At 37.6% G+C, this 26,039-nt stretch overlaps 1 protein-coding gene across 1 annotated transcript in view; it reads left to right on the top strand.

The window, feature by feature from the left end:
* The window catches only part of LOC148309667 (cholesterol transporter ABCA5-like), an 83,221-nt gene that overhangs the window by 40,078 nt on the left and 17,104 nt on the right, over positions 1-26,039 (top strand). The window contains exons 2-19 of the mRNA XM_088259631.1: positions 4,596-4,803; positions 9,018-9,188; positions 9,836-10,011; positions 10,800-11,004; positions 11,887-12,128; positions 12,757-12,835; positions 14,197-14,304; positions 14,938-15,081; positions 16,233-16,383; positions 17,091-17,241; positions 18,174-18,404; positions 18,493-18,607; positions 19,006-19,155; positions 20,369-20,612; positions 21,108-21,284; positions 22,003-22,189; positions 23,002-23,176; positions 24,823-24,991. Coding sequence (XP_088115757.1) covers positions 4,699-4,803; positions 9,018-9,188; positions 9,836-10,011; positions 10,800-11,004; positions 11,887-12,128; positions 12,757-12,835; positions 14,197-14,304; positions 14,938-15,081; positions 16,233-16,383; positions 17,091-17,241; positions 18,174-18,404; positions 18,493-18,607; positions 19,006-19,155; positions 20,369-20,612; positions 21,108-21,284; positions 22,003-22,189; positions 23,002-23,176; positions 24,823-24,991 — 2,980 coding nt within the window. The 5' untranslated portion in view covers positions 4,596-4,698. The remainder of the gene's footprint in view (positions 1-4,595; positions 4,804-9,017; positions 9,189-9,835; positions 10,012-10,799; positions 11,005-11,886; positions 12,129-12,756; positions 12,836-14,196; positions 14,305-14,937; positions 15,082-16,232; positions 16,384-17,090; positions 17,242-18,173; positions 18,405-18,492; positions 18,608-19,005; positions 19,156-20,368; positions 20,613-21,107; positions 21,285-22,002; positions 22,190-23,001; positions 23,177-24,822; positions 24,992-26,039) is intronic.

The raw sequence follows: 26,039 nt of genomic DNA, 5'->3' as shown, positions 1-26,039 counted from the left end.
ATAAAATGCGATGGCTTTCGGGGAGCAGCCTTCAATTAGCTACAACTCTAGCTTTACGATCCTGCTTTAAGTAATTTGTCCGCTATCGTGTGAGCGCGTCAAATGCAAAATTAGAATTATCCATTCAATTCGCAAAAATAATTATTGATAAATAAACCAAAATAAGGGCTTTTACATTCTCATTATCATTCATCGTTTATTTTGTGTAATACCACTTTGATAAACACTTATTCTTAAGTTTTTTTTTATTTATTTAAATAAATAGTCCTTTTTTTGCTTATTATTTTTTTTGTCCGCCTCCGTAGTGTAATGGTCAGCACGCTCGGCTACCGTTCTAGAGGTCCCAGGTTCGATTCCCAAGGGGGGTAAAATAAATATAAGTGATATTTTCACTGTAATATTTATTCAATATTACCCTGGACTGGTACCTGAAGGGGAGGGATGATCACCTTTCCTTCATGTGTAAAACGATCAATATAACACTGCGTTTATATGACGCAGTGCCCTATGCACCATTGGGGTGTGGATAAGGGTTTTATTATTATTATTTATTTTTTTACAAAAATGTTAATAATGTTAGTATATAACCACTCACCGAGATTTTTTTGTCTACCGGTTTCGAGACGTACCCGTCTCTTCGTCAGGACAATCACTACTACAGCATGCCAACAATACAACCCTTCACCACCATAGCACCATGTACACACTTAAAACTGCACAAAATGTTTACGTTCAAATTATTCACAATTTTCTTCAGAATTTCATTTATTTGTTAAAAATATGCAAACGTAGATTGAGTTAAACATTTTTTTTATTTTTTGAAGTAAAACTTTTGAGGCGGTGATTTGGGAATGGAGAGTGAAATTTCAAGGACGCGTCACGTTTCCTAAGCACATTTCGTTACATCAGAGAAAAAATATATAACGTAGGGATAAAGAGATAGAGTGCTATACATTCTGACGCCACGGGGGTGAAGCAATATACACAGAACGATACAAAGCGATAGAATAATAAAATGTCATGCATGCGCGCGTTGTAGATGTACACGTCAGGCGCTATATATGAACAGTGAGGTACCACACGTTGTGTAAATAATATTTATCATTTTTTTAAAAAGAAGTTTCACTTCTACCACGAAAGCCATCAGTTGAGCGATTTGTGATATAATACAAAATAGTTGGTAAATATACAATACATTTCAAATATAACGTTTCTACCTCTCTAATACTGTAGAAACTTGTGTTTAGAGAGGGAGTTCGTTTTACATTTTTTTTTATAAACAAGTAAATCAAACAAAGTAAATTAAAATTAAGCTTTATGTGTTTCATGACGTCATCCTACGTATTAATTGAACAGCCCTCGTATTTTTATGGGTCTTATTTTTGGCGACTAGAATGTCTTCTGCCATGGAAACGCTACTCGAATGATATAAATTTAATAGAAACGTCTACTGTCTTTGGCGGAAATTGAAGCCTTGACCCCTTAAAGCGATATAAATGCGAAAGCTGTAAAGTAACCTATTTCCGTTTAAAAACAAAAATCGGCTTGTTTTGTATTTACAGCTTCACAAAATACGTTATTTATTGTTTCGGCATTCACTTTGTGATAAGACACGATTAAATTATAAATAAAATACTTATTTTTTGATACTTATAACCTAATTCACACAAAAAGAAAGAAAAATTATGAATACATTTTTTACAATTTTCATAAAACTAACCAACTTTGTTTTAACCACTCTCTTACTATTAGTACACTTTAACCTACGAGTTTCGACAAGAACCTTGTCATCATCGGGGTTTATTAAATTCCAAAACATTAAAATACTCATAATTCCACTCAATTCCCATAACTCACATTTCCTTATCAAAAACTTCCACACACTTTTTGATAAGGGAATGTAATTAATTATAGTATTTTAATGTTTTAGAATTTAATAAACCCTGATGATGACAAAGTTGCTGTCGAAACCGGTAGGTTAAAGTGTACTAATAATAAAAAAAAAAAAGTTTTGAAAATAGATGCCTGAGGCGAATACTGGGTATAAAGTGGTATGACTTCGTCAGGAATGACGATGTGAGGAGAAGAACTCAACAGCCCCTCATACTGGAAGTCCTGAAGAGAAGAAGGTGGACATGGTTGGGACATGTCCTTAGAATGCCACCTGAGGGCATCAACCCCTCATGTCTCTTCTTCCAACCCCGAGGATTCCGGCGCCCCGGAAGGCCGCTGACGACCATTCACCGACTATACTCAGCGGAACTTCGAGACGCCGGACTGACCTGGGAGGAAGCCAAGGAGATGGCGCGTGACAGAGTGACTTGGAGACGACTCGTGTTGGCCATATGCTCCACCTAGGGAGCGAACATGGAAAAAGAAGAAAGAAGAATAATAAAAAAGTGGTTAAAACAAAGTTGTTTAATTTTATAATGTTTATAAAATGTGCCACAAAGTATCTGCGAAAAACATTTAAGAAAAGAAAAATTAACTCTGCTTTATTTTGCCTTTGTTCCATATTTTAAGTTGACCTCTAACATCTGTCGGCAACAAATTAAAAATGTTCGGAACGATATATGGCAGTGTTCGACTCCCAAACCTTCGTTGTGTGTAAATCGTGTATCATGGTTGTGTACTAAAAGATTTCGATATTTTTGTCTACATTTAATTATAATTTAAATAATTTAAAATAAAGAAAAAGTGTATATACTTATACAAAATTTATTAATAACTGAACAGAAAATAAATTTCTAAAAAAAATATTCAAAATCAAGAAGTAAAAGAATATTTTAAAGGTTGACTTTTTAGACCGGAACGGATCTTTGTCAGGCGGGAGGAATATCTAATTTAACATACTCAACCTATAAAGGATTTTATTAGACTCATTTTGTGTTTATAACAGCCGATATAATTCATATTTACATTCATCATTTGCTTTTAGAAAATTCGCCTTCGAAAAAACGTTATTTTCGTAAGTTGGCAATGAATGACGTCACAGAAACGGTGGAGTTATTTTAATGTTGGTGTCATTGCTAAATTCTTGGCGACTCTATTTGTTGATGTCTATGGTCCACCCGCTCACCCCCCCTCCCCTCATATTTGTATAACACATATGGTAGTGTAGTGGTAAACAAACAATCCACACTACTACTATTACGCTCTATAAACCATAGACAATAAACCATATGACGTCATATAAACGTTCGAAGACGGGAATTTGATGCGAACGCACGTTTTTCGTTTTATTCAAATATCTAAAGTTTAAACCTTCATATCTCCCTTATTTCTTATATCTTGTGATTTTTCACATTAATTTACTAGCCAATAATCACAAATCGTGATATTTATCCATTCTAAAAATTACCGTGGCAGTCAACGTGTTATTAGGTACTTAGCTACTCACGTACGTTACCTTTGAGGCTGGGGCAATATTGCGCCGGTAGCATAATACAAATTAGTCAGTCTTTGGGTAGCATCGCACACATCTAAAGTTTTAAATACCACGAAAATGTTGAGCTGGCCATTCTCTCACGTAGCTCAGAATTGACATTTGAAAGTCAATCACACAACTTATACCCTCCATATTTACATGTTTTGCGTGATCAAATGTTTTTACTTCTTTTTATTTTTGGTGTAGGCCTTGTGGCCCGTTTTCAAGGGAGATTAGCCTACTGCAATGTCGATTTCCAGCTGACAATCCATCTATTTGGTGGTCTGCTCTTTCGGACCACTCCGGTCTTTTTTGCGAAACCCTCTTCAGCTCCTCATACGTCGAACAACCCATGTCCTCGTATAAGTCGCAAAGATATTGACGGTTTGGGCATCCTCAGGCGTTTGTTCCCTCGATTGTTCCCTCTATTATTATTCTATTCCTACCCCTATCCGCACCTAATGGTGCATAAGGCACTGCATCATATTGACGCAGTGTTATCTTGATTGTTGCTTACATGAAGGCAAGGTGATCACTCTTGCGCTTCAGGGATCAGTCCGGGGTAGTATTAAATAAATATTTGAGTGTAAAATCAGTAATATTTAGTTTCACCCCCCCCCTGGGAATCGAGCCCGGGACCTACAACTCCCTCTATTATTAGGTGCAGGAAACCCCAAAAATTGCAGTTTCCAATAGTCACATCTCTATTACAAAGTGCCTTGTTCAGTTGGTACAGGTATCCAAGGGTTGTAGTGGAAAGAAATACAATGTAAACTGAGAAAATGCAACAAATACCATCCCAAAAGTTACAGTTAACTAATGGTCGCATCCCTATCACAAAGTGCCTTGTTTGGTTGCCGCAGGTATCCAAGGGTGGTAGCGATGCTCATACCTATTACAAAGTACCTTGTTTGGTTGTTGCAGGTATCCAAGGATGGTAGCGATGCTCATACCTATTACAAAGTGCCTTGTTTGGTTGTTGCAGGTATCCAAGGGTGGTAGCGATGCTCATTTCTATTACACAGTGCCTTGTTTGGTTGTCCTAGGTATCCACGGGTGGTAGCGATGCTCATCCCTATTACAAAGTGCCTTGTTTGGTTGTCGGATGTATCCAAGGATGGTAGCGATGCTCATCCCTATTACAAAGTGCCTTGTTTGGTTGTTGCAGGTATCCAAGGGAGGTAGCAATGCTCGCGGGCCTGTCTGCGGTCGGGCTGAGCGGGACGGAGCGCTAGTGCGGCGGACCCCCCGGAGCGCGCGCCTGCAGCCCCATGGCGGGCAGCCGACCCTCGCGGGGCCTGTACTGCGCGCAGCTGCGGGCCATGCTCGTCAGGAACGTGTACCTCAAGAAGAGAGACACGAGGAAAACTATCGCCGTAAGGGGGCTCACACTTTATACACCTCAACATAGATGAAGATGAATGTGGATGTCTGGGTATTTACAGAGTTTATTTATGGCTCCGTAGTGTAATGGTCAGCACGCTCGGCTACCGTTCTGGAGGTCCCGGGTTTTATTCCCAGGGGGGGTCAAATAAATATAAGTGATATTTTCACTGTAATATTTATTCAATATTACCCTGGACTGGTACCTGAAGCGGAGGGCTGATCACGTTTCCTTCATGTGTAAAACGATCAATATAATACTGCGTTTATATGACGCAGTGCCCTATGCACCATTGGGGTGCGGATAAGGGTTTTATTATTTTTTTTTTTTTTACAAAAATATAAGTGATTTTTTCACTGTAATATTTATTCAATATTACCCTGGACTGGTACCTGAAACGGAGGGCTGATCACCTTCCCTTCGCGTGTAAATGATCGAGATAACACTGCGTTTATATGAAGCAGTGCCCTATGCACCATTGGAGTGCGGATAAGGGTTTTATTATTATTATTTTTATTTATCGCTGGTTAAGCGGTCACATTCTCCATTCATGCAACATTCTCCATTCAACTCATGGTTGACGACCATATTACTCAAATATTATTAGAACTCCTACATACAAGCCGATTATTTTGACTCCTGACCCGCCCGCTTTCAAGTATTTGACATACCTGATCATGCCAAGTTTTCCTCGGCTTCCTCTACTCCCATTTCCAACTATATTCATCTCATAAATTTGTTTTACCATTCTCTCATGTCCAAACTATCTCAACATACCGTTCTTTATTTTATAGATAATGCTTACCAACCTTGTTTCTTTTCTTATTTCATCATTCGAACACCTATTATACATCATTTTGCTGCGCATTTGTTTGAGAGATCGTATTTTGGTCGTACTGTCTTCTTTCATCCTTCTTTTGCCAACTCCATGCTTCACTTTCATACATTATGGTTGGTACCAAGACTTGAAGGGTCAACATAAATATTAGTGATTTTTCCCTCTAATATTTACTTAATATTACCCCGGACAGGTATTTGAAGCGCGAGTTTGATCACCTTGCCTTCATGTAAGAAATGATCAAGATAACACTGCATCAATACGATGCAGTGCCCTATGCACCATTGGGTGCGGATAAGGGTTAGAAGAAGAAGAATATTAATTTAACCAGCTATTTTTTTCACCTTTTGAGTGTGTCTGTGTATGTTGAGATGTCAAAAAAAAAAAAAAAATTGAGTTGTTTAGTAATTCTATTTTCAATTAAAATCTAAATCAATTATTGTTTAGTTGCTAAAGGCTGGCTCATTGGCCGCGACTAGAATGTCAGTAGCCTTCACAAATACAAATAGAGTACTATATCTCTGTGCACAGTAACGCCTCGCACACGTTTGACCTACCCAAATAGTCGGACAGCTGTGGCATTTATAGGTCATCCATAATATCATTTCACTTTGCTCTAATCAGCATTAAACTAAGCCTAATCACTGTCTGCCTCTCTCTTTGCGAGAATACAGGGTGTCCAGTCGCCGAATGCTCAAACCAATCGGATATTTGCCATTTGTCAGGCTTCATTGGCCCGTTTTTATTATATTACTAAGTCCAGAAATGTAGGTTTATTATATGGGTACCTATAAGATCCACCTGTAGTTTTTCATGTATTTAGAGTACCTATCTAAGTGGATCATTTGCTAATCTTATCAAATTGTCAGACTTCATATGTCAGGAAGTCGTATCATTTTTATTTTTATATGTAAAGATATATGTGATTGTCCGCCTCCGTGGTGTAATGGTCAGCGTATTTGGATACCGTGTTGGCTACCGTGCTTTAGGTCCTGGGTTCGATTCCCAGGGGGTTGAAAATAAATATAAGTGATTTTACACTGTAATATTTATTTAATATTACCCTGGACTGGTTCCTAAACTAACTGCGCAAGAGCATGATCACCTTGCCTTCATGTAAGTAATGATCAAGAAAACACTGTGTCAATTCGATTCAGTGCCCTATGCACCATTGGGCGTGGATAAGGGTTAAGTGATGTGAAGATAACAAATGAATAATAATAATAATAATAAAACCCTTATCCGCACCCCAATGGTACATAGGGCACTGCGTCATATAAACGCAGTGTTATCTTGATCGTTTTCACATGAAGGAAAGGTGATCAGCCGTCTGCTTCAAGTACCAGTCCAGGATAATATTGAATAAATATTACAGTGAAAAAATTATTCATATTTTTTCTTACCCCCCCTGGGAATCGAACCCGGGTCCTCCAGAACGGTAGCCGAGCGTGCTGACCATTACACTACGGAGGCGGACAAATGAAACAAATGAAAGTGTGAGAAAATAAAAAAAAGAGTCGAGTCTTATGTATGTTTGGGTCACATTGTCAAACTGGGAAGGGATGATATGGAAGCCAAATTGGAAAGGCGAAGAGCTTAAGAATGAGCTGCTTTTGCCACGACGGATTCTTCAATTCTTTAGACATATTGAGCGTTGCAATGAGGATAGCCTGGAACGACTGGTTGTGATTGGTGGGCTGGAGAGGAAGAGAGGGAGAGGGAGAGGAAGAGGAAGATCCCCTACACGATGGACCGATCAAGTTAAGGCAGCAGCAGACACCCCGGTGGTTGGAGCGCTACGTGCAGCGCAGTCAAGGGATAACTGGAGAACAGTTATTCCTCCGACAATGGTCAAAACCTCAGCAATGATTTCGCGGACCACACCAATATCTGGAACATGTCACTTGCTAACTATAACTAACTAACTAACTAACCATCACGCCGCTTCTCCGCAGGGGTAGGCAGAGAGAATCGAACGCCACACCACTCTGTCTTTGCAAACATTCTTTGCCTCTTCTACGTTCATGCATCTCCTCATACATACCCGACGATTATTACGACTCCTGACCCGGCCGCTTTCAAGTATTTGACATACCTGATTGTGCCAAGTTTTCCTCGGTCGTCCTCTGCTTCTTTTTCCAACTACATTCGCCTCATAAATTTGTTTAACCGTTCTTTCTTCACTCATACGCTCCACATGTCCAAACCATCTCAACACACCTTTCTTAATTTTATCGATAATGCTTATCTCAGCCTTACATTCTTTCCTTATTTCATCATTCGAACATTTATCAAACATCGTTTTGCCACACATTCGTCTGAGGGATCGCATTTCGACTGCATTCAGTCTGCTTTCATCCTTCTTTTGCCAACTCCATGCTTAGCTTCCATACATAAGGGTTGGAACCAGAACTCCATTGTGTACTGCCAGTGTAGCTTTCGCTGATAGATTTTTATTTGCTAAAACTGATTTTAGTGCACCATTCACTCTGTTCCAAGCAAGAATAATTACAATACTTCAGGCTGATGTATAATTCCTTGTCCAATATGTTCATCCTTGTTTAGTATACTTAAAAGAGATTATTATTTTATATAACAATTGTCACATCGCTCACTCCTTTCAAGAACGTCATAAATGAAAAAAACTTGATTTTTCGGCCGTCCTTGTTCTGTTTTCCCGCTCACATTCGTTAAATATATTTTCTTAATCATTCTCTGTTTATCCATTCGCTCCACATGTCCATACCACCTTACACTCTTCTTACTTACTGATACTGAAAGTTTATCTGTTTTATTTCATATCGCTCACTCCTTTCAAGAACGTCATAAATGAATAAACTTGATTTTTCAGAAGAACGTTTTTAAAGTTTAAAAATATAATACAATGTATTAAAAAATAAATATCAAGCCACTTATTGAACATTTGACTGTGCAACAGATCTTTTTGGGTAAAACCTGAAGGTTTTTTCTCCATTTGAAAAATATTTAGTATATTTAAAAAAAATAATTATTAGTATATTTAAAATAAATAAAAATAATTTAGTATATTTAAAATAAATAAAAATAATAACAATACCTTTTCTTCAAAATGCAAAAAAAACACTTTCTGCCCTGCAGCGGGTAAATATTAAGTTAAAAATATACCTCTTTTGCTGGGATATAGTACATTTTCTGGGCATTCCAAAAACATGTACAACTAAAAATTGACGATTTTTGATTTATGACGTTTTTGAAAGGAGTGAGCGACGTGTGTTGGCAAAAAGTATTAGTTATAATTAAAATAAAACCCTCATCAATGAGGAGTAAGACGGAGAAGAAGAGAAATATTCTAGTGACTGTAAATATGGTTTATGTTTTCCTTATTTCAGGAAATACTGGTGCCATTGTACTCGCTGGGTGTGCTGATCATCATGAAGATCCTGGTGCCCAACCCCAACTTCCCAGAAATGGCAACACCGCGAGGCGACGCTCACCTTTTTCAACACTTTCTTGTCGACAACTACACCGTGGCTGTCGTCCCCAATACCACGGATACTATGGTAAATAGTACTTATGTTATACTGGCCCACATGCTACCCTGCTAAAAGAATCTTTATAATTTCATTTATTTGTTAAGAATATATACATACAAGGTTTGTCTGACAAAAAACTTTTTAGTGGCGCCATCTATTAACCAATTAATGCTCAAGTTTTTTCACAAAAGTGGAACTTAAAATAACAGGTTATTTTATCTTTTGTTTAAAAAGTTTACATTATTAATAAAATGTCCAGTTCAAAAACAAACAGAACCAATAAAAAATGTAGAGAAACTTAACCTCATAAAAATTGAAACAAGTCTAACTATATTAACTATAATAATAATTATAAAAACATAGAATTTTAAAATAATTTCTATCGTCGTGTTAGAATTGGCGAGCTTGATTTTTTATTGCTTCTGTTTCATTTTATTGAGCTAAACAACTTTTAAATTATACACACTCTAAGTAAAAAATTAAATAAACCTGGTATTTTTTGTTCTATTTTTGTGAAAAAAACCCGAGCATAAAGTGGTTAATATACACAAACATGAATATTTTAATTTCTTCCTATTTTTGTAGGCCAAAACGCCTTGTTATTTAAATTAGGCATCAAATTATGGTACTTAGTAATGAAGAAATAATTAAATATACTCGTATGCGTGTTGTAGGAATTCTTGGAGGAAGTGAATGCCCACCTGCAGTACATACCGGACCTACTACCCATAACCTGGAAACTGTTCCCCAGCCAGGAACACCTCCTCGCCGAGTACTGGAACCGCCCCAACTCCATCCCCATGGCCGTCATCTTCCACACCAACCCCATGCAGCCTGAACAGCCATTAAAGTAAGTCCTCAATGGGAAAACTTCTACTAAGCACTGAGACATACAAATCACACTTAGATGGCTTTACTCTGTACACGATGATTCTTTAGTTCTTTGGGCATGTTGCCCGAGGGAGAGGAATATCCCCCACACGATGAATCGATCAAGTCAATGCAGCAGCAGGCACCTTGGTAGTTGGAGTACTACGCGCATCGCAGTCAAGGGACAACTGGAGAAGAGTGATTGCTTCAACAAAGATCACAACCTCAGTAATGAGGAGTGATTGAAAGCTGTCTCACCGCATTCCCAGATCTGATACAGAAGCATCTAGGCTTCCTGAGAGCTTCTCTTGCAAAGCATTTTTTTTTTAACCAAGTTGCGAATTTTTTTTAAAATACGAAACAAAGTTGTCTCCCGATTTTACTTGAATTTACATTTAAAAGCTTTCAATATCCCTGTCACTGCCAGCAATGAGGAGTAAGATGGAGAAGAAGAGAGAAGACATACAATGATGGGCACGCAAAGTTCTGCGGTGGAAAAGATGGGCCAATGACACTGTTGTGACGTCATGGGTAATAAGTGGATTGAAAATGACCAAACAAGAGAGGACTGGAAAACATAGAAAACGCCCAGCATCTAGCAGTGGATAGCGGCTGAAGAAGTGGATTACATACAATTATACTCTGCTAAATAAAAGCCTTCTCAAATCATCCATAGATGGCTCCCGTGAACTAAAAAATTATATTTATGATATATGTATGAGTTCCATAAAAAATTATACATTTGAAAAGTTAATTTTTGTTTATCAGGTACACTATACGAACCAACCCTTCTGTGAGCGTCACCCCCTCCACGCGCTCCTTGTTCTCCTCCCCGGCAATGTGCAGAGAGTCTCCCAACTACTGGAGCAGCGGAGTGTTCCCCATCCAGGCGGGCGACGCTTGTCCCGTCAACCAGTACTTTTTCTCGGGGTTCATAGCTCTCCAGGCGCTCATTGACTGCACCAAGATAAGGGTATGTGTCATTCCTTACCCTCCCAAGAGATGTACTCTCAAGCTATCCACTAGCATTCCCATTAACCCTAGATTTCGGGGACATTCGTAAAATTTACGACAGACATTCAATCTGTGGTGGACCACCAAGGCAATACATGTAAAGAACGTAGTGAAATTTAGAATGTATTTTAATTTTTTACCGATATTTTATGTTTGTATTTTATGTAAAGTTCTCAAAAAACATGTTGCACTTATTTTTTTAACCTGTCTGGGTGTGAGTTTCTCCGGACAAAACTGTATCTGAGGAGTGAATTTGTTTTTGTTTTTTTTTTACTTTTAAATTTTTATATTATAGTCGATGCTATAAGCAACATGTTTTCTTGAATAAACAAAGATATTTACCCCAGTAAACATGATTTATATCAAAATTATCGAAATACCGATAAATCATGTTTTTAACATGTTTTGATATAAATCGTGTCATAAATCATATTTTGTATCGGCCGTACATGTACGTCCAAACTCCTTTGAGAAAAGTTTGGTATGGCCGTACATGTACGGCCATACTCCCGGACAGGTTAATGTTTTGAGTTGCACAGGTTACCACTTTTTTCAATTAAATTTTCTCTGGATGTACCAAAACAAACCGGGATGCCCGTCTTTTTCATAGATTATTATAAATTTAGCTCCATGATATTATGTAGTAACCAAAATAGGGATCGAAAGAAGTATAAATTAGAAGAAGTGGAGCCAATCTGGGATTTTTTAACAAAATTTTGGAGACCCTCAAAATATTGTGAATCAACTATTAAGATTTAGACAGTGCAGCAACTGTTTATAATGCCGTTGATACGGTTTAGGTTGCCTTACCTAACCCAACATGAATTGATTTGTTTTCCAGTTGGAGAGTGGGCAAGGTAAAGGCACAAAGGGGCTGCCTGTTCCCAACATCTACCTGGAAATGTTTCCCAAGGCGGCCTACACGGGAAACTGGATAGTGGCCTTTCGTATTGTCATCCCAATCTACATGGTGATGACGCTCTCTCAGTTCATCACATACCTGCTCATGCTGATAGTCGGAGAAAAGGAGACCAAGATCAAAGAGGGAATGCGAATTATGGGCCTCATAGACTCAGTTTATTGGTTAGTACTCTACATCCAATCATTTATCCATCCCCTTGTGGAGTCCAGGCTGTTCTGTCAACTGCCAGGTCCTTTGCATCCTTCCAACGCAGGTCTGCGTCCTGAAGTTCAGACAAAAACTGACGACATATTGTCAGTAGTGGACATCCTGGGCGACGGGAACCTAATGCCTTGTAAAAGAGACAAGCTTTTTTTTATAAAAACAGAAATATTTATGTTTTTATTATTTACGAAAAATACTGTGAGCCTAAGCGGCTCATTATTAGAAATAGGTATCAAATTGTGGTAGAGTGGATTCAAACTGAGAAACTCTGACTCAAGAGTCCGCAACACTAACCATGGGACCGCAACCTGACTTTATTAACACGTTTTGTACATCGAAAACAGCCTTCTTGTCCATACAAATATTGCTGCCACCGTTGACGGGAGTCGGGTTGAATAAATATAAGGATTTGAAGCCGGTTTTATGTGTTTTGAGAACAAAAAGGAATACACTTATTTGTGATGTTTAAATAGAAAGTAGAATTTGATTTTGAACAAGACTATGGGCTCTTAAAAAGTCAACATGGCGATGTTGTTTATTTGAAATCATCCTCACATCTTTATGTTATATGTTTTGCATTCCCAGGGCATCGTGGTTCATCCTTTATTCCGGATTTGTATTGGTGCTATCAATAGTCTGCACAGTCCTTCTCTTTACATTAAAAGTAAGTATCTCTCTGGATAAACACAAGTACACCTTGATTAATCTATCCGGGAGTGAGTTTCTGCTGACAAAACTGTGTCTGCGGAGTGACTTTTTTTCTCGTTAATTTTGTATGATTTCACTTATATATGATTCTATATCATAGCCAATGTATATTTTCTTGATTAAAAAATATTTTTATCAGTAAATATAAATTATATGAAAATTATCCATGTATTCAAGGTTAATAAACAATAAGCAATAAATTAATAATAATATAAATATTGTATAACTAAAAAAATTAATAAAATATTTATTTATTTATTACACGCATCCCTACACTTTTTCTTTCAACACTGGTGTCAGCATTAATAAAATATAATTCGAGAGATATTTTCGTCATGCCAAAGATAAAAAATGGTACACAGTGTTTATGAATTATCAAAGACATTTTACTTTTGAATTATTTACGTTTATACTGTGTTTTTTTCTGGCAAAGTAGCCCCAAAAGTCCTGGTAACCAAAGGTATAAGTAAAATGTCATGAGTAAAATAGAAAAATAATCTGAAGTTTTATTTAAAGTGTTTGAATACAACCACAGATGGCAGTACAAGTGCCATTTTAGAAATACATGTCAACGATTAGTTATAAGCGCAGATGTTCATGTGTACCCATACTCTTTTGAAAAAGTTCTGTTTGGATGACCATGTACAGCCATACTTCCGGACAGGTTAACCTTTTAACCGCGTCAACTTTGTTCCTGAGAGACGCCCGTACGCGGCGGTATTCCGCCGTTTTTAAAATGATTACTTTTATCATGTATTTAGTTAAGAAACGATTTATTTTCCTAAACAAAAACGTTCAATGGGATTCATTGTGCCTTTTTGGTACTCTATAATACACTTGTGTCACATTATTCTTGAAATATATCGTAATATAAACAAATAAGATCGTAACATAAATAAATCAAAGCACGCATCGTGTGTCACTCTTACCCGCTGGCGATGCGTAGCGTCGAGAGTGAGACAGATATAGGGCATGATTATGGCGCGGACTAATTACCGACCGCAAGAAAAATCAGGGATCTGTTCTTTTATTTATCCTTGTGATGTTACAAATTATTAGTCAGATATTTCAACAGATGTCATAAGGCCAAGGATTGACGTATTATTTTATCCAAAGTTCCACACCATGAAAAAATCCCTCCAAGTTGAACTGAGGTTGGAAACTTGGAGCAAAGTAAAAACACATACGGTTATGTCAGCCGCGTATGGGGCATGTTTTATTAAAACACATACGGTTATGCGAGCCGCATAGATCCGGTTAAGATGAGTCATTTTTGAAATAATCTATTTATGTAAATTGAAATTATTATGTTTTCAGGTATTTCAACATTCTTCATACATTTTAGTATTCCTGTTAATATTGTTGTTCGGTTTCACAATAATTATGATTGCGTTTTTGATGACTCCATTCTTTGATAAGTCGAGGGTAAGTCATTTTTTTACTTCGTTCGTAGCCAAATCTCAAATAATTACGATATTCTATTGTAAAACGACCACTGTATGCAAACATATGCATATTTGCACATTCCGACAGTGGAAAAGGTTAGGTTAGTTTTTAAAATAAGTATAATCTCTAGTGTGGAATTTATCTAGGTAATTTGTGTAGGACATTTATTTATTTATGCAAGTATTTATTTTTAGAAATTTCACAAGGGCCTCATTTGAAGCTTATTTGTATCTGAGGGAAAATTGTATGGGATTGATTATGATAATGTTAATAAATAATAATGAATTACATGTATAGGTAAAATAAAATGTATGTCTTTGTTGAATTTGTTTGTAACATTGTTTTATATTTTTAATGATTATTAAAAAAATACTGTAATACCTTCTTCTGTATTCTGTATGTCTTACATTTAAAAATAAAACTATTAAAATTTATGTTGCGGCGACACATTCTAATACTTTCTGACCTGGCAACATTGATAATTTTGATCACTTTTAAGACGTCTAGGCTTATTTTCCATCGTCAGAATGTCTAGTGCCTTTATTGTATTTATAATGACAACCTGAAGATGAAAATCTGATTTAAATTAATAATTGATGATTTTTGTTCCAGACTGCTGGTATCTTAGGAAGCTTCGCTGTAAATATTATGAGCATGCTGTATTTTATACAAGTATTTGTATCCAATGCTGACTCGGTGGCATTTTGGTTCGTATCCCTGATCAGCTCTAGTGGATTTGCATTGGCCATGGATAAGGTAAAAGAAAATATCTGATACTTATTTTGTTAAAATTTGACTCCGTGGGTTAGCTAAAAGCACCCGGGATAGTCTATCTAGTTTTAAGCGGGAGCTATTCTCCATATTTTTTCATAGTTAACTTTCAATGCAAATAGAGCAGTATGATCATATCTCCGCCTATATGTGTACCGGTCTCATGTCGGCTATTGTTTTTCAATCAATAATATATATTTTTGGTTTTTCGTTATATTTTGTTTGAAAATTAAAGAAGATGCTTCATATCAAGTTGCGACATCTATAATCCTGATTTTGAATGAAGCTCACCTGTTTAATTGGAGTAAGCTATATAAACTTCACAAATTCTCAACTGAAGGGGCCAAAAAAAAAAAAAACTGTAATGGCACAATGGTGAACTTTACACAAGTATATAAAGAAATCACTTAACCTTTTAAACGCGTTAACTTTGTTCCTGAGAGACGCCCGTACGCGGCGGTATTTCGCCGTTTTTTAAATGATTACTTTTATCATGTATTTAGTTAAGAAACAATTTATTTTCCTAAACAAAAATGTTCAATGGGATTCATTGTGCCTTTTTGGTACTCTATAATACACTTGTGTCACATTATTCTTGAAATATATCGTAGTATAAACAAATAAGATTGTAACATAAATAAATCAAAGCACGCATTGTGTGTCATTCTTACCCACTGGCGATGCGTAGCGTCGAGAGTGAGACAGATATAGGGCATGATTATGGCGCGGACTAATTACCGACCTCAAGAAAAATCAGGGATCTGTTCTTTTATTTATCCTTGTGATGTTACAAATTATTAGACAGATATTTCAACAGATGTCATAAGGCCAAGGATTGACGTATTATTTTATCCAAAGTTCCACACCATGAAAAAATCCCTCTAAGTTGAACTGAGGTTCGAAACTTGGAGCAAAGTAAAAACACATATGCTTATGTCAGCCGCGTATGGGGCATGTTTTGTGAAAACATATACGGTTATGCAAGCCGCGTGGATCCGGTTAAATAAACTAAATACATTATATAACTGAAATGTATTTAGTTTACTTAAACTACCGAAAAGTTTTCTTTGTGAATTTCAAAATTAAAATTTTAGTACTGACGTTTAACATGTTAATCCTGTAATATTTGTTTGTAGGCACTGGTCCTTGACATGGCTGGTGAAGGTGTTACATGGGACAATTTGTGGAATGGCCCCGGCATTCCATACGGAGGCTCCCTTATCATGATGGCATTTGATACCGTCCTCTATGGACTCCTAGCCTATTATTTGGATGCCGTCATTCCAAGTAAGTACTATGATTAACAGCACCATTTTAATGCTTTGGTTAGCTGATTTATTAAATATGAATATAGATTGATGGACGCTTAATGCTCCTTATATAGTAAAATCTGCCTAAAGGAAACCTAGACTAACAAACAATAAATTTCAGAACGGAGTTATTTCCTCTGTTAAATGTCTAAATAGGAAAGCTACCTAATGCGGAAACAGAATAATTTTTGGGAAACTATTTGCGTAAATAATTTGACTAAAATGGATTATTTAATCATAATACATAGCTAATAATTTGAAGATAAAATATGCAATTTAGGAGATGCACTATCTGTTGTGGATGACATTTAGGAATTCGCAGCTTCCGAGAATGTTCCAGAACTTCTTGAGTTGATGTGGGCTTCAACCTTACCTTAAATATTAGCTTAATGTAAATACGGTAATATCCAAGAAAAGGGAGAAAGAATGCGAGGAAAGGTAAGATGAAGGATGTAATGGGTGTGGAGTATCAGGAATTCTAAAGGTATTGGGGTGAAGGTGTTGTTACATTCTGCAGGGAGCAGGGACCAGTATAAAATCAAGGTTGACCCCAATGTCTGATGGCTCTTTTATAATCTTTTCTTCGATAATACCCATTTTCATTATGTAAACATTGGCTTTGTAGCAATTTAAAAATCATTTAAACACTGGCTTCATAGCAATTTAATTATCTTTTGTTTTCAGGTGAGCATGGTATCAAACGCCGCCCGTGGTTCTGCCTCATGCCTTCATTTTGGTGCGGTTCTAAACATAAGTCAAATTCCGGAACATTCCATGCTAACTCCAACGGAGAGAGCAACAACCAATTCAATAAGGACATCGAACCTGTCCCGAGGTAAAGATCACTCATCAAACATTAACTACACCAAAATTAAAAATTCTGGCTCCTAATATATTTGATAATTTAACATAAAAAATGACTGAAAGAAATAAATATTATTTTTTCAATTTTTCAATTTCAATTTATTTAATGAAAAAATAATATATACAAAACAAACAATATTCAAGTAAAATATATTAAAAGTAAAAGTAAGCAAGAAGACTTAAAGGTGTAGAAGAATCCCGCTTCGGAAAACTCCTTCGGACACATGGAACAGATCAATATCCAATGTGATATTGTTCAACATAGCGGTAGCTCTTCCTACAGGCATAACCATCGGCAGGTTGGTCCTGTGTATAGGAATGTGAAACAATCTATGCCGACGCTGTCTTAGGTGACTATCGGGAACATACAGACCAATGCTCCGGATAATTTCAGGATTATCGATCATACCGCGCAACAATCGATAAAAATGCATAATCAAATACACATTCCTTCTAGTCTCTAAACTATTGTAGCCAAGCATACCCTGGAGAAACTGGGTCGGGTAGAGCCAAGGATAATAGCCGTACTCTCTCATGTAGAGATACCTCAAAAACTTCTTTTGGACTTTCTCTACCATAAGAGAGTACTTAAGCTCGTGTGGCCCCCAAATCATCGAGCCACTCTCGAGTCTACTTCGCACCAAGGAGTTATAAAGAGTTCTCAGCACGCGTAATGTATTATGTAATCCAAGAAGTAACGATTACCATTCCAATTGAGTAATGGAAAAATTAACAGCTACCTTATATGGAGTCACATCTTAACAATACTTGAAGCATTCCACTATTTTAAAATTGTTTTGTATAATTTAACAATTTGATGGGAATAAATTATTATTGTGAAACAACTCCACGCCTCAAATTTAATGAAAATATGTATACACATTTTAAATCCTTTTTTCCCAGGGAATTGCGGGACAAGGAAGCCATTAGGATAGTCTCTTTGCATAAGAGTTATAGGAACTGTCGTAAAGCTGAAGTCAAGGCCATTGACGGCATAGATCTCAGCATATACGAGGGGCAGATCACCGCAGTCTTGGGGCACAACGGGGCGGGCAAGTCCACTTTGTTTAACATCCTGACTGGGCTCACTGCGCCCACTACAGGAACGGCCTATGTCTTCGGGTTAGACGTGAGGTGAGAAATTTTTATAAATCAATTTTCGAATGCAAATATCAAACTGTTTTTGTGATTGATAATACATATATGTACTTTTTTCCTACAGAGACCCCCAAGATATGTCTGAAATCAGAAGGATGACTGGCGTTTGTCCCCAACACGACATTTTATTTGACCTACTCACTGTGAAACAGCACTTGATGTTTTTTGGCGCAATTAGGGTAAGATAATATACAATATGTTTTTTACCACATCTTTTGTTGAAGACTTTTATATAGGGAAACTGGGATCAGTCCTGCTTAGACTATACATTGACAGTGGAAGCCTGATATCAGTCCTGCTTACATAATATAAAGATAACGGGAAACTGAGATCGGTCCTGCTTAGACTATACATTGATAGTGGGAACCTAAGATCATTTCTGCTTAGACTTTACAATGACGGTGAGAAACTGAGATCAGCCCCGCTTAGATTAAACAAAGATTACAGGAAGCTGAGATTGGTCTTGCTTAGACTATACTTCTTCTTTTTAATGACTTTTCACCCTTCTTGAGTGTTCTGATATTTGAATTGATATTTTTTCTTTATATCTGGATTAATAACTGATTTTTTTTATCAGGGTATTCCACAATGGCGTCTGGAGAAGGAAGTCACCCGTGCAATGCAAGAAGTGTCATTAGGAGAGCACGCTCACAAGTTTGCCAAACATCTGTCGGGAGGCCAGAAGAGAAAGCTGAGTGTTGCCATCGCCATTATCGGTGATCCAAAGGTAAATTTTTCTCTTCCATGTAGTCCAAAGTCCTCATTTAAAATTAATGTCATTCTGATATTTTTCCGTGTCAAATCGTACCTCTAAATCTGTGTTTACTACTTTCCTTTTAAGTGGCTTGTCTTAACTTACACAAGCTTTTATGAGCATAGGTATGCAATTCTCAGTACGCTATCTATTGCTGCTATTCTCCTTTACCTCTTCAATCAATTGTATCTACTATTTCTCTTTCATTTCCTTTCCCATACATCAATAATATCCTTCACCCAAAGCTTCTTCACTATATTTTGTATGTTAAAAGCATCGTTAACTTTGTGGCATAGTAATATCACACTCCTTATCGTTCATCATTCACTTGGTGTAATTTAAAAACACTATTTCATGACTACCTTTTACCTTCTATCTTCTTGACTATTGTTATCTTTATCAAATATACTCCATTCCTAGATCCAAGTATCCTCATTAGTATCAGAAGTATTAGAAGACTGTTTTCATAAGATTAAAACTCAAATTGACATTATTCACTGCAGTGCCCTATGCACTATTAGGTTCAGATAACGGCCAAAAAAAGAAGAAATGAGTCAAAAACCCTAACTGATGTAATCACGACTCCACGAAGACGACAAATGTCCTGTGAAATGCTTGAGATTATGTTAAAAAAAACTCCTTGATGTAAGCCTTATGGCCTGTTTTTAAGATTAGCCTCCTGCAATATTAAATCCCAGCTGTCAATCTATCTCTTTGGTGGTCTGCCCGGGAGTATTCTACCTCGGGGTTGGCCGTGCAATGCAATGTTGGGGAGTCTGAATGGTTCCATTTTCCTGACATGTCCATACCATTGTCTTCTTCATTGCTTTCCCCACCTAACGACATCTTCGATCTCGCATACTTCTCTTATCCTGGCGTTCCTTATTCAATCCCGTAGACTCTTGCCAGATATGCTTCTTAGAGTCTTCATTTCTGACACTCTTTTTTCATTATGCGGTGTCCGCTCTGCATTCGATCCCATGTCATGATGGGTCGCACACAAGTTTCATATTTTTTAATTTTGCTGCCGATCTTCATGTAGGGATTTTTCCATATCGAATTTTTCAGAGATCTTGAGATGACTGCCGCCTTGTTAACTTATCCCATCACTTCACATTGTAGATCCGTTTGACCACACAGGTCCACACCCAGATATTTGAACTTGAATGTAAATCTTCCGTTTCAGATAATCATCCTTGACGAGCCGACAGCCGGTGTGGACCCCATTTCCCGGCGCCACATGTGGAGGATCTTGCAGAGGCTGCGCGCCGGGAAGGTGCTATTGCTGACCACCCACTTCATGGATGAGGCGGACATCCTGGGAGACCGCAAGGCCGTCATCTCCAAGGGCAAGTTGCGCTGCGCCGGCACGTCCCTGTTCCTCAAGAACAAGTTTGGGATCGGCTATCACCTCACTCTGGTGCTGGATGGTAAATATTATTAATATTTCCCATCAACAGACTTCTTCTCAGTCTTAGTCCTCATTACTAAGGATTGTGACGCTTGTGGAAGCAATGACTCTTCTCCAGTTATCCCTTGACTGCGCTGCACGTAGCGCTCCATACAACCGAGCTACCTGCTGTTGCCTTAACTTGATCGGTCCATAGTGTGGGGATCTTGTTCTCCCTCTCTTCCCTCCAGGCTACCAATCACAACCAGTTGTTTCAGGCTATCCTCATTACCACGCGCATCGTTAAAATTTTCTGGAATTACAGTCACATCACCCAACTACTTCACCAACTGCACTGACTACAGTTTCCCGAAAGGGTTGAATATAAACTCTGTCTACTCATGTATAAATCAATACTTGATATGGCTCCAAAGTATCTAAAAAACCTGTGTATTTCAGACAAATTGGTTGATAGACGTCTCACACTTCGATCGTAAATTGTAAGTGTGTGTTTTCTAAAATGTATACTTTTCAGGAGTTTGCCGTGAGAACCAGATAACCCGCCTGGTGACCAGTCGCGTAGCTCGGGCAGAGAAGGCTCGCCGCCACGGAAGGGAGCTGTCCTACATCCTACCTCACAACGCCGTCCACCAGTTTGCTTCACTCTTCAACGCCATTGAGGAGGAAATCAACACCAAAGCCAGCAGGCTAGGTAAAGCGCTACATCTTTACCATACACTGATAATTTAAATACTCAACTAGGGACATGTTAGGATCAATGTTACCTTTGGATTAACGCTTTGACTGATGAGTTATAATGAAGATTTTATTTGGAAAAAGGGCAGGTTTCTTTATTTCAAATATATAATATTCACCCATTGTTTGCGGGAAACGTTTAAAAGTGTTTTTTACATACTGTTGGTAGAGAACAGCAGATGCTTATAAGCATTCTATTTGCTTACTTTCGGTAGAGTGTGAGATGCTAAAAAACATTGAACAGATTGCAATTTGGGTTGCAGTTATTTGTGATTAGTATACATCCCTAATTAGTATATTAATTAGGGTCGGCGTTGATGAAAAAAACTGCCTGACAACAATGTGTTAAGATACGTTCGAACCAGACATAATTATACCGACATCGGACTACAAGAGTCCATTACAGTCCATACATATAGAGCCACCTTGCGAGAATACATTCAACTACCTCATTAAATAATATGGGAAAATCAGTTCAAAAATCGCCAGGGTGTCCATACCTGTTACACAAAGGTATTTTTAACCATATGTGGTACAACAAATCGGACAAAGGATTAAGTTTCTTAGGTTTTCTTGATAATAAGCACTTCTTGCCTTATTTTGGATCGTATTCCAGCATCAGTCATAAGGATCAATGCGATTGTCTCATAATGATGATCATTTGAATTTCGCAGGCATCTGCAGTTACGGGGTTTCCATGACAACTCTAGAAGAAGTATTTCTCCACTTGGAGGGGGAGGGGGAGGAGTCGGGCGGTCCCGTAGATGGACTCTCCCGGAAGCTGGTCAGAGCGCGCGCACTCTCCCGGTCTCTGTCTCTACAAAGCAAGAGTCCGAGCTATCAGGAGCTGCACGATAATAGGTCTGTACAATTCCATCGGGTGCATCTTGTTTCTGAGCTCTTCGACTGCACTATTTGATGCACACAAATGTAATAAACTGCACAGGGGTTTATCTCTTCTGCGGCGTTGATTCGGCGAAGGTCGAGATTGAATTGAGGAACAGGTGTGATATACGAATAAAACTCTAAGTAATATTCGGAAGTGTCCGCCACTAGAGACCGGTACTCGGCGGTAACTCCGATGCTCTTTGAGTTTTACTTCTGAGAGATTGGAACAGTGCTGGTTCCTTATTCTTAATTTATCATCCATTTACAGTGAAACCTGTGTTTACGTCCCGGATTTAACATTTTTCCGCCAATTGCGTGTAATTTTTTCCATCCCGATATATTTTCTTACATTCATTACCCGCATTTAAGTTTTTTTGTTCCCCAGTTTAGTGCTAAAATATTCAGTCATTTGATTTTTTACTCGATCTGTAACACTTTTTTTTTACATTATTCGCGATCATCATTTACGTGCAGTTTTTAGGTTTTTTCATTAAGTCATTAAAATTTTTACAAAATGAACTGAAATTTTCCACGCTGTTTTCAATATCGCTAATTTAAACGTATAAACTCACTCCATATAGGTATAAAAAAATCTTATCTACATGATTTTCACAAAAAAAAAATAATTTAAAATGTTTTTTTCTCAATATTCCATGAAAAAATAATGTCAGGCCCTTAAAAAACGTAAAATAGGGGTTCCACTCTATTCCATTCCGTCACTTATTCATAAAAAATTATTTAATAATTAAGTCCTTATGATGTCGCTAACAACGTTCATGTTACAGGGACTTGGCGAACAACGTGACAAATGCAAACCGGGTTGCCCCCGTGGCAGCCGACCTGTTCCACCACCCCTCTGCGATGCCTCCCGTCTCTTCTGCGGTGGTGGGCCCCGCGCCCCCCATCCTCACCACCGGGATGGCCCTCCATACTACAGGCCACGGGATCGAACATGTCAAGGTAAACTGCTACGTATATATCTACCCTATCTCATTTTTTTTTTTTTTTTAAACATTTATTTGTAACTATATACATGTAATAAAATACCTACCTATAGATTTTATTAAAACATATAGTACCGACTCTCAATATTGTGACAGTCGGTAAAGCAGATCGCGCAAATCTACCACCAGATGTCGCCATGCGTCGCACTGAATAAACAAAATACTTCAGATAGAAAAATATATTATATTGGGTGAACTGTCATATTGTATGTAGTTTATAAAATATTAATTAAGAATAAACTTTCATTGTCGTTTCTTTGATTACAAAGCAACACATTGTTTATTTTATTATTATACACCCACTAATTTACAAAGAAGAATATTACCATGTTATATACATACATATAAATACATATACTGTATATATTTGTTTAAAATTTATAAACATAATAAACATATTTTTTTGCAGAAACCCACCAAGCCACCTTATGTGTCTTGTTGGTGGAGTTCTTTTTACATACAATTTACATCCTTTATTTTGCTTTTGTTCCATATTTTATTTTGACCTCCATCGGTAATATATTTTAAATGTTTGGAAAAATATATTGTGTTCTACTCCCATATTCATTGTTAATTCTTGGGACGATCAAACCTTCGTTGTGGGTAAATTGTGTATCAAGGTTGTGTATTAGATGATTTTTATATTTTGTTTCTAGTTTGTTGTTCAATAATGATACTCATCCACAATATTTCACTTACCATCCACTCTGAAATGATGCAATCACAAAATGATATGAATTAGCCAAGTTGGCCTAACGGGAATGGCGTTTACTTACATTCTCTTCTCCGTCTAACTCCTCTTTTACTGAGGGTTATGACCCTTGTGAAAGCAATGACTCTTCTCTAGCTATCCCTTGACTGCGCTGCATGTAGCGCTCTAATCACCGAGGTACCTGCTGCTTTCTTAACTTGGTTGGTCCATCGTGTGGGGATCTTCTCTCTCCCTCTCTTCCCCTCCAGGCACCCATCACAACCAGTCATTCCAGGCTTACCTCATTGCCTCGTGCAACATGTCCAGAGAACTCAATAATCCGTCACTAGCCAGAATCAAGCCATTTAAGTGTAACTCCCGACAAATGGACTCGTTGGTGCGTTTAGCTGTCCATGGGATTTGGAGCATGCGCCTACATATCTTGTTCTTCTTCTTCTTCTTCTCCTTTTTTTTTTCTCATTCATCTCCGTCATTCTCCGGTCCGCTCCTGGGAGGTGGAAGACCAGCTATCAGCCTCCATCGTTTAGGTGGTCTTCCTGGGGGTCTGATCCCGCTTACGCTGCTGTCCGCTGCTATCCTCACCACTCGATCCGAACTCGCTCTTCCCACATGATTTCTCCAGAAACGTCTTCTTTCTTCCATCGCACAACATCTTCAACATCGCAGATTTTTCTTATTTCTGAGTTTCTAACTCTGTCGGGAAGTATTAGGCCTGCAATGGGTTGTAGAGTCTTCATTTTCGATGTCCTAAGAAAGCTTTTTGTTCTTCTGTCATATCTTGCTAAAACTCAATAATAATATTGACCGGTTTCAAGGTTAACATTCACTTGTCTGCTTCAAAACCGGCCAGCAAAATAATAAGTATGTATTTTTACACATTTATAAAACAGGTTTCAGGGCAGTCCAGCAGCAGTCCGCCACCAGACCTCAGCCAAGTGCTGGACAGAGTGAAGGTCCGCCCCAACACTTGCCAGATCCTGAGGTCCCTCATATGGCTCCGGACCTTGCGCATGATAAGGGACCCCTACAAGCTCTACATGCTCATCATTTTACCAATAGGTAGGTACTTGTCTAGTTGTCCGTTTCTATTTTTCAAACGCCCAGTTCCATCACAACATTGCAACTTGTCTAGTTGTCCGTTTCTATTTTTCAAACACCCAGTTCCATCACAACATTTTGAGTGTCAAAAAAATAGATGACGAAGAATATGGAAATCTGGGTATTTATAGGGTATATGACCTGGCATAGGCTGGTTAAGGTGATTACTTTATACACATGTAACATTCACCATTCTACCCATCATAACATTTTTGGTGTGTCGGAAACCTTGCTCACGAATCTGGGTTTTCTTCAATAAGGAGTTATTTTTACATTTTGACATCCCAACATAGATGAAGAAGAATACGGAAATCTGGGTATTTACAGGGTATATAACCTGGCATAGGCTGGTTAAGGTGATCACTTTACACATGTAACATTCACCATTCTACCATTCTACCCATCATAACATTTTTGGTGTGTCCGAAACCTTGCTCACGAATCTGGGTTTTCTTCAATAAGGAGTTATTTTTACATTTTGACATCTCAACATAGATGAAGAAGAATATAGAAGTCTGGATATTTACAGGGCTTATGACCGGTTACAGTCTGGTTTAAGTGATCACTTTGTGTCTGTCTTTCAATGTGTTCAGAGAAGATTTTGAATTCTACTTTAAATTATGAGTACTACTTTGAATATGAAATACGTACAATGTAATCCAATTTGTTCTGTAAAATGTCCAATTTGATTTGTTAGGTGTCCAATTTGGTTTGTAAAATTTCCAAATCGAAGTGAAAAACCTGTATACGTACAATTGAATAGTAATGTCTCGGAATTTGATTGGATAGACGACGTGTACATACCAAAAAAACAGTGCAAAGGGTTAAGTCATTATTTGAATTTATTTATTTAATATACATGTACATATTAATTAACTGTATTTTGACTCTTTAGGCATAGCCTGTGTTGAGCCGAAATACTAACATGCTTATGTTTAATACAATTTATATATTTATTTTATTTTGTTAAAGAGAAATATTTGTGTTTTCCATTATTATCAAAAATACT

The sequence above is a fragment of the Brachycentrus maculatus genome, unplaced genomic scaffold (assembly GCF_059751285.1).
Source record: "Brachycentrus maculatus isolate JH-2025_06_01 unplaced genomic scaffold, ASM5975128v1 h1tg000119l, whole genome shotgun sequence".
NCBI lineage: Eukaryota > Metazoa > Arthropoda > Insecta > Trichoptera > Brachycentridae > Brachycentrus > Brachycentrus maculatus.
This window is presented reverse-complemented; position numbering and strand designations above follow the sequence as displayed.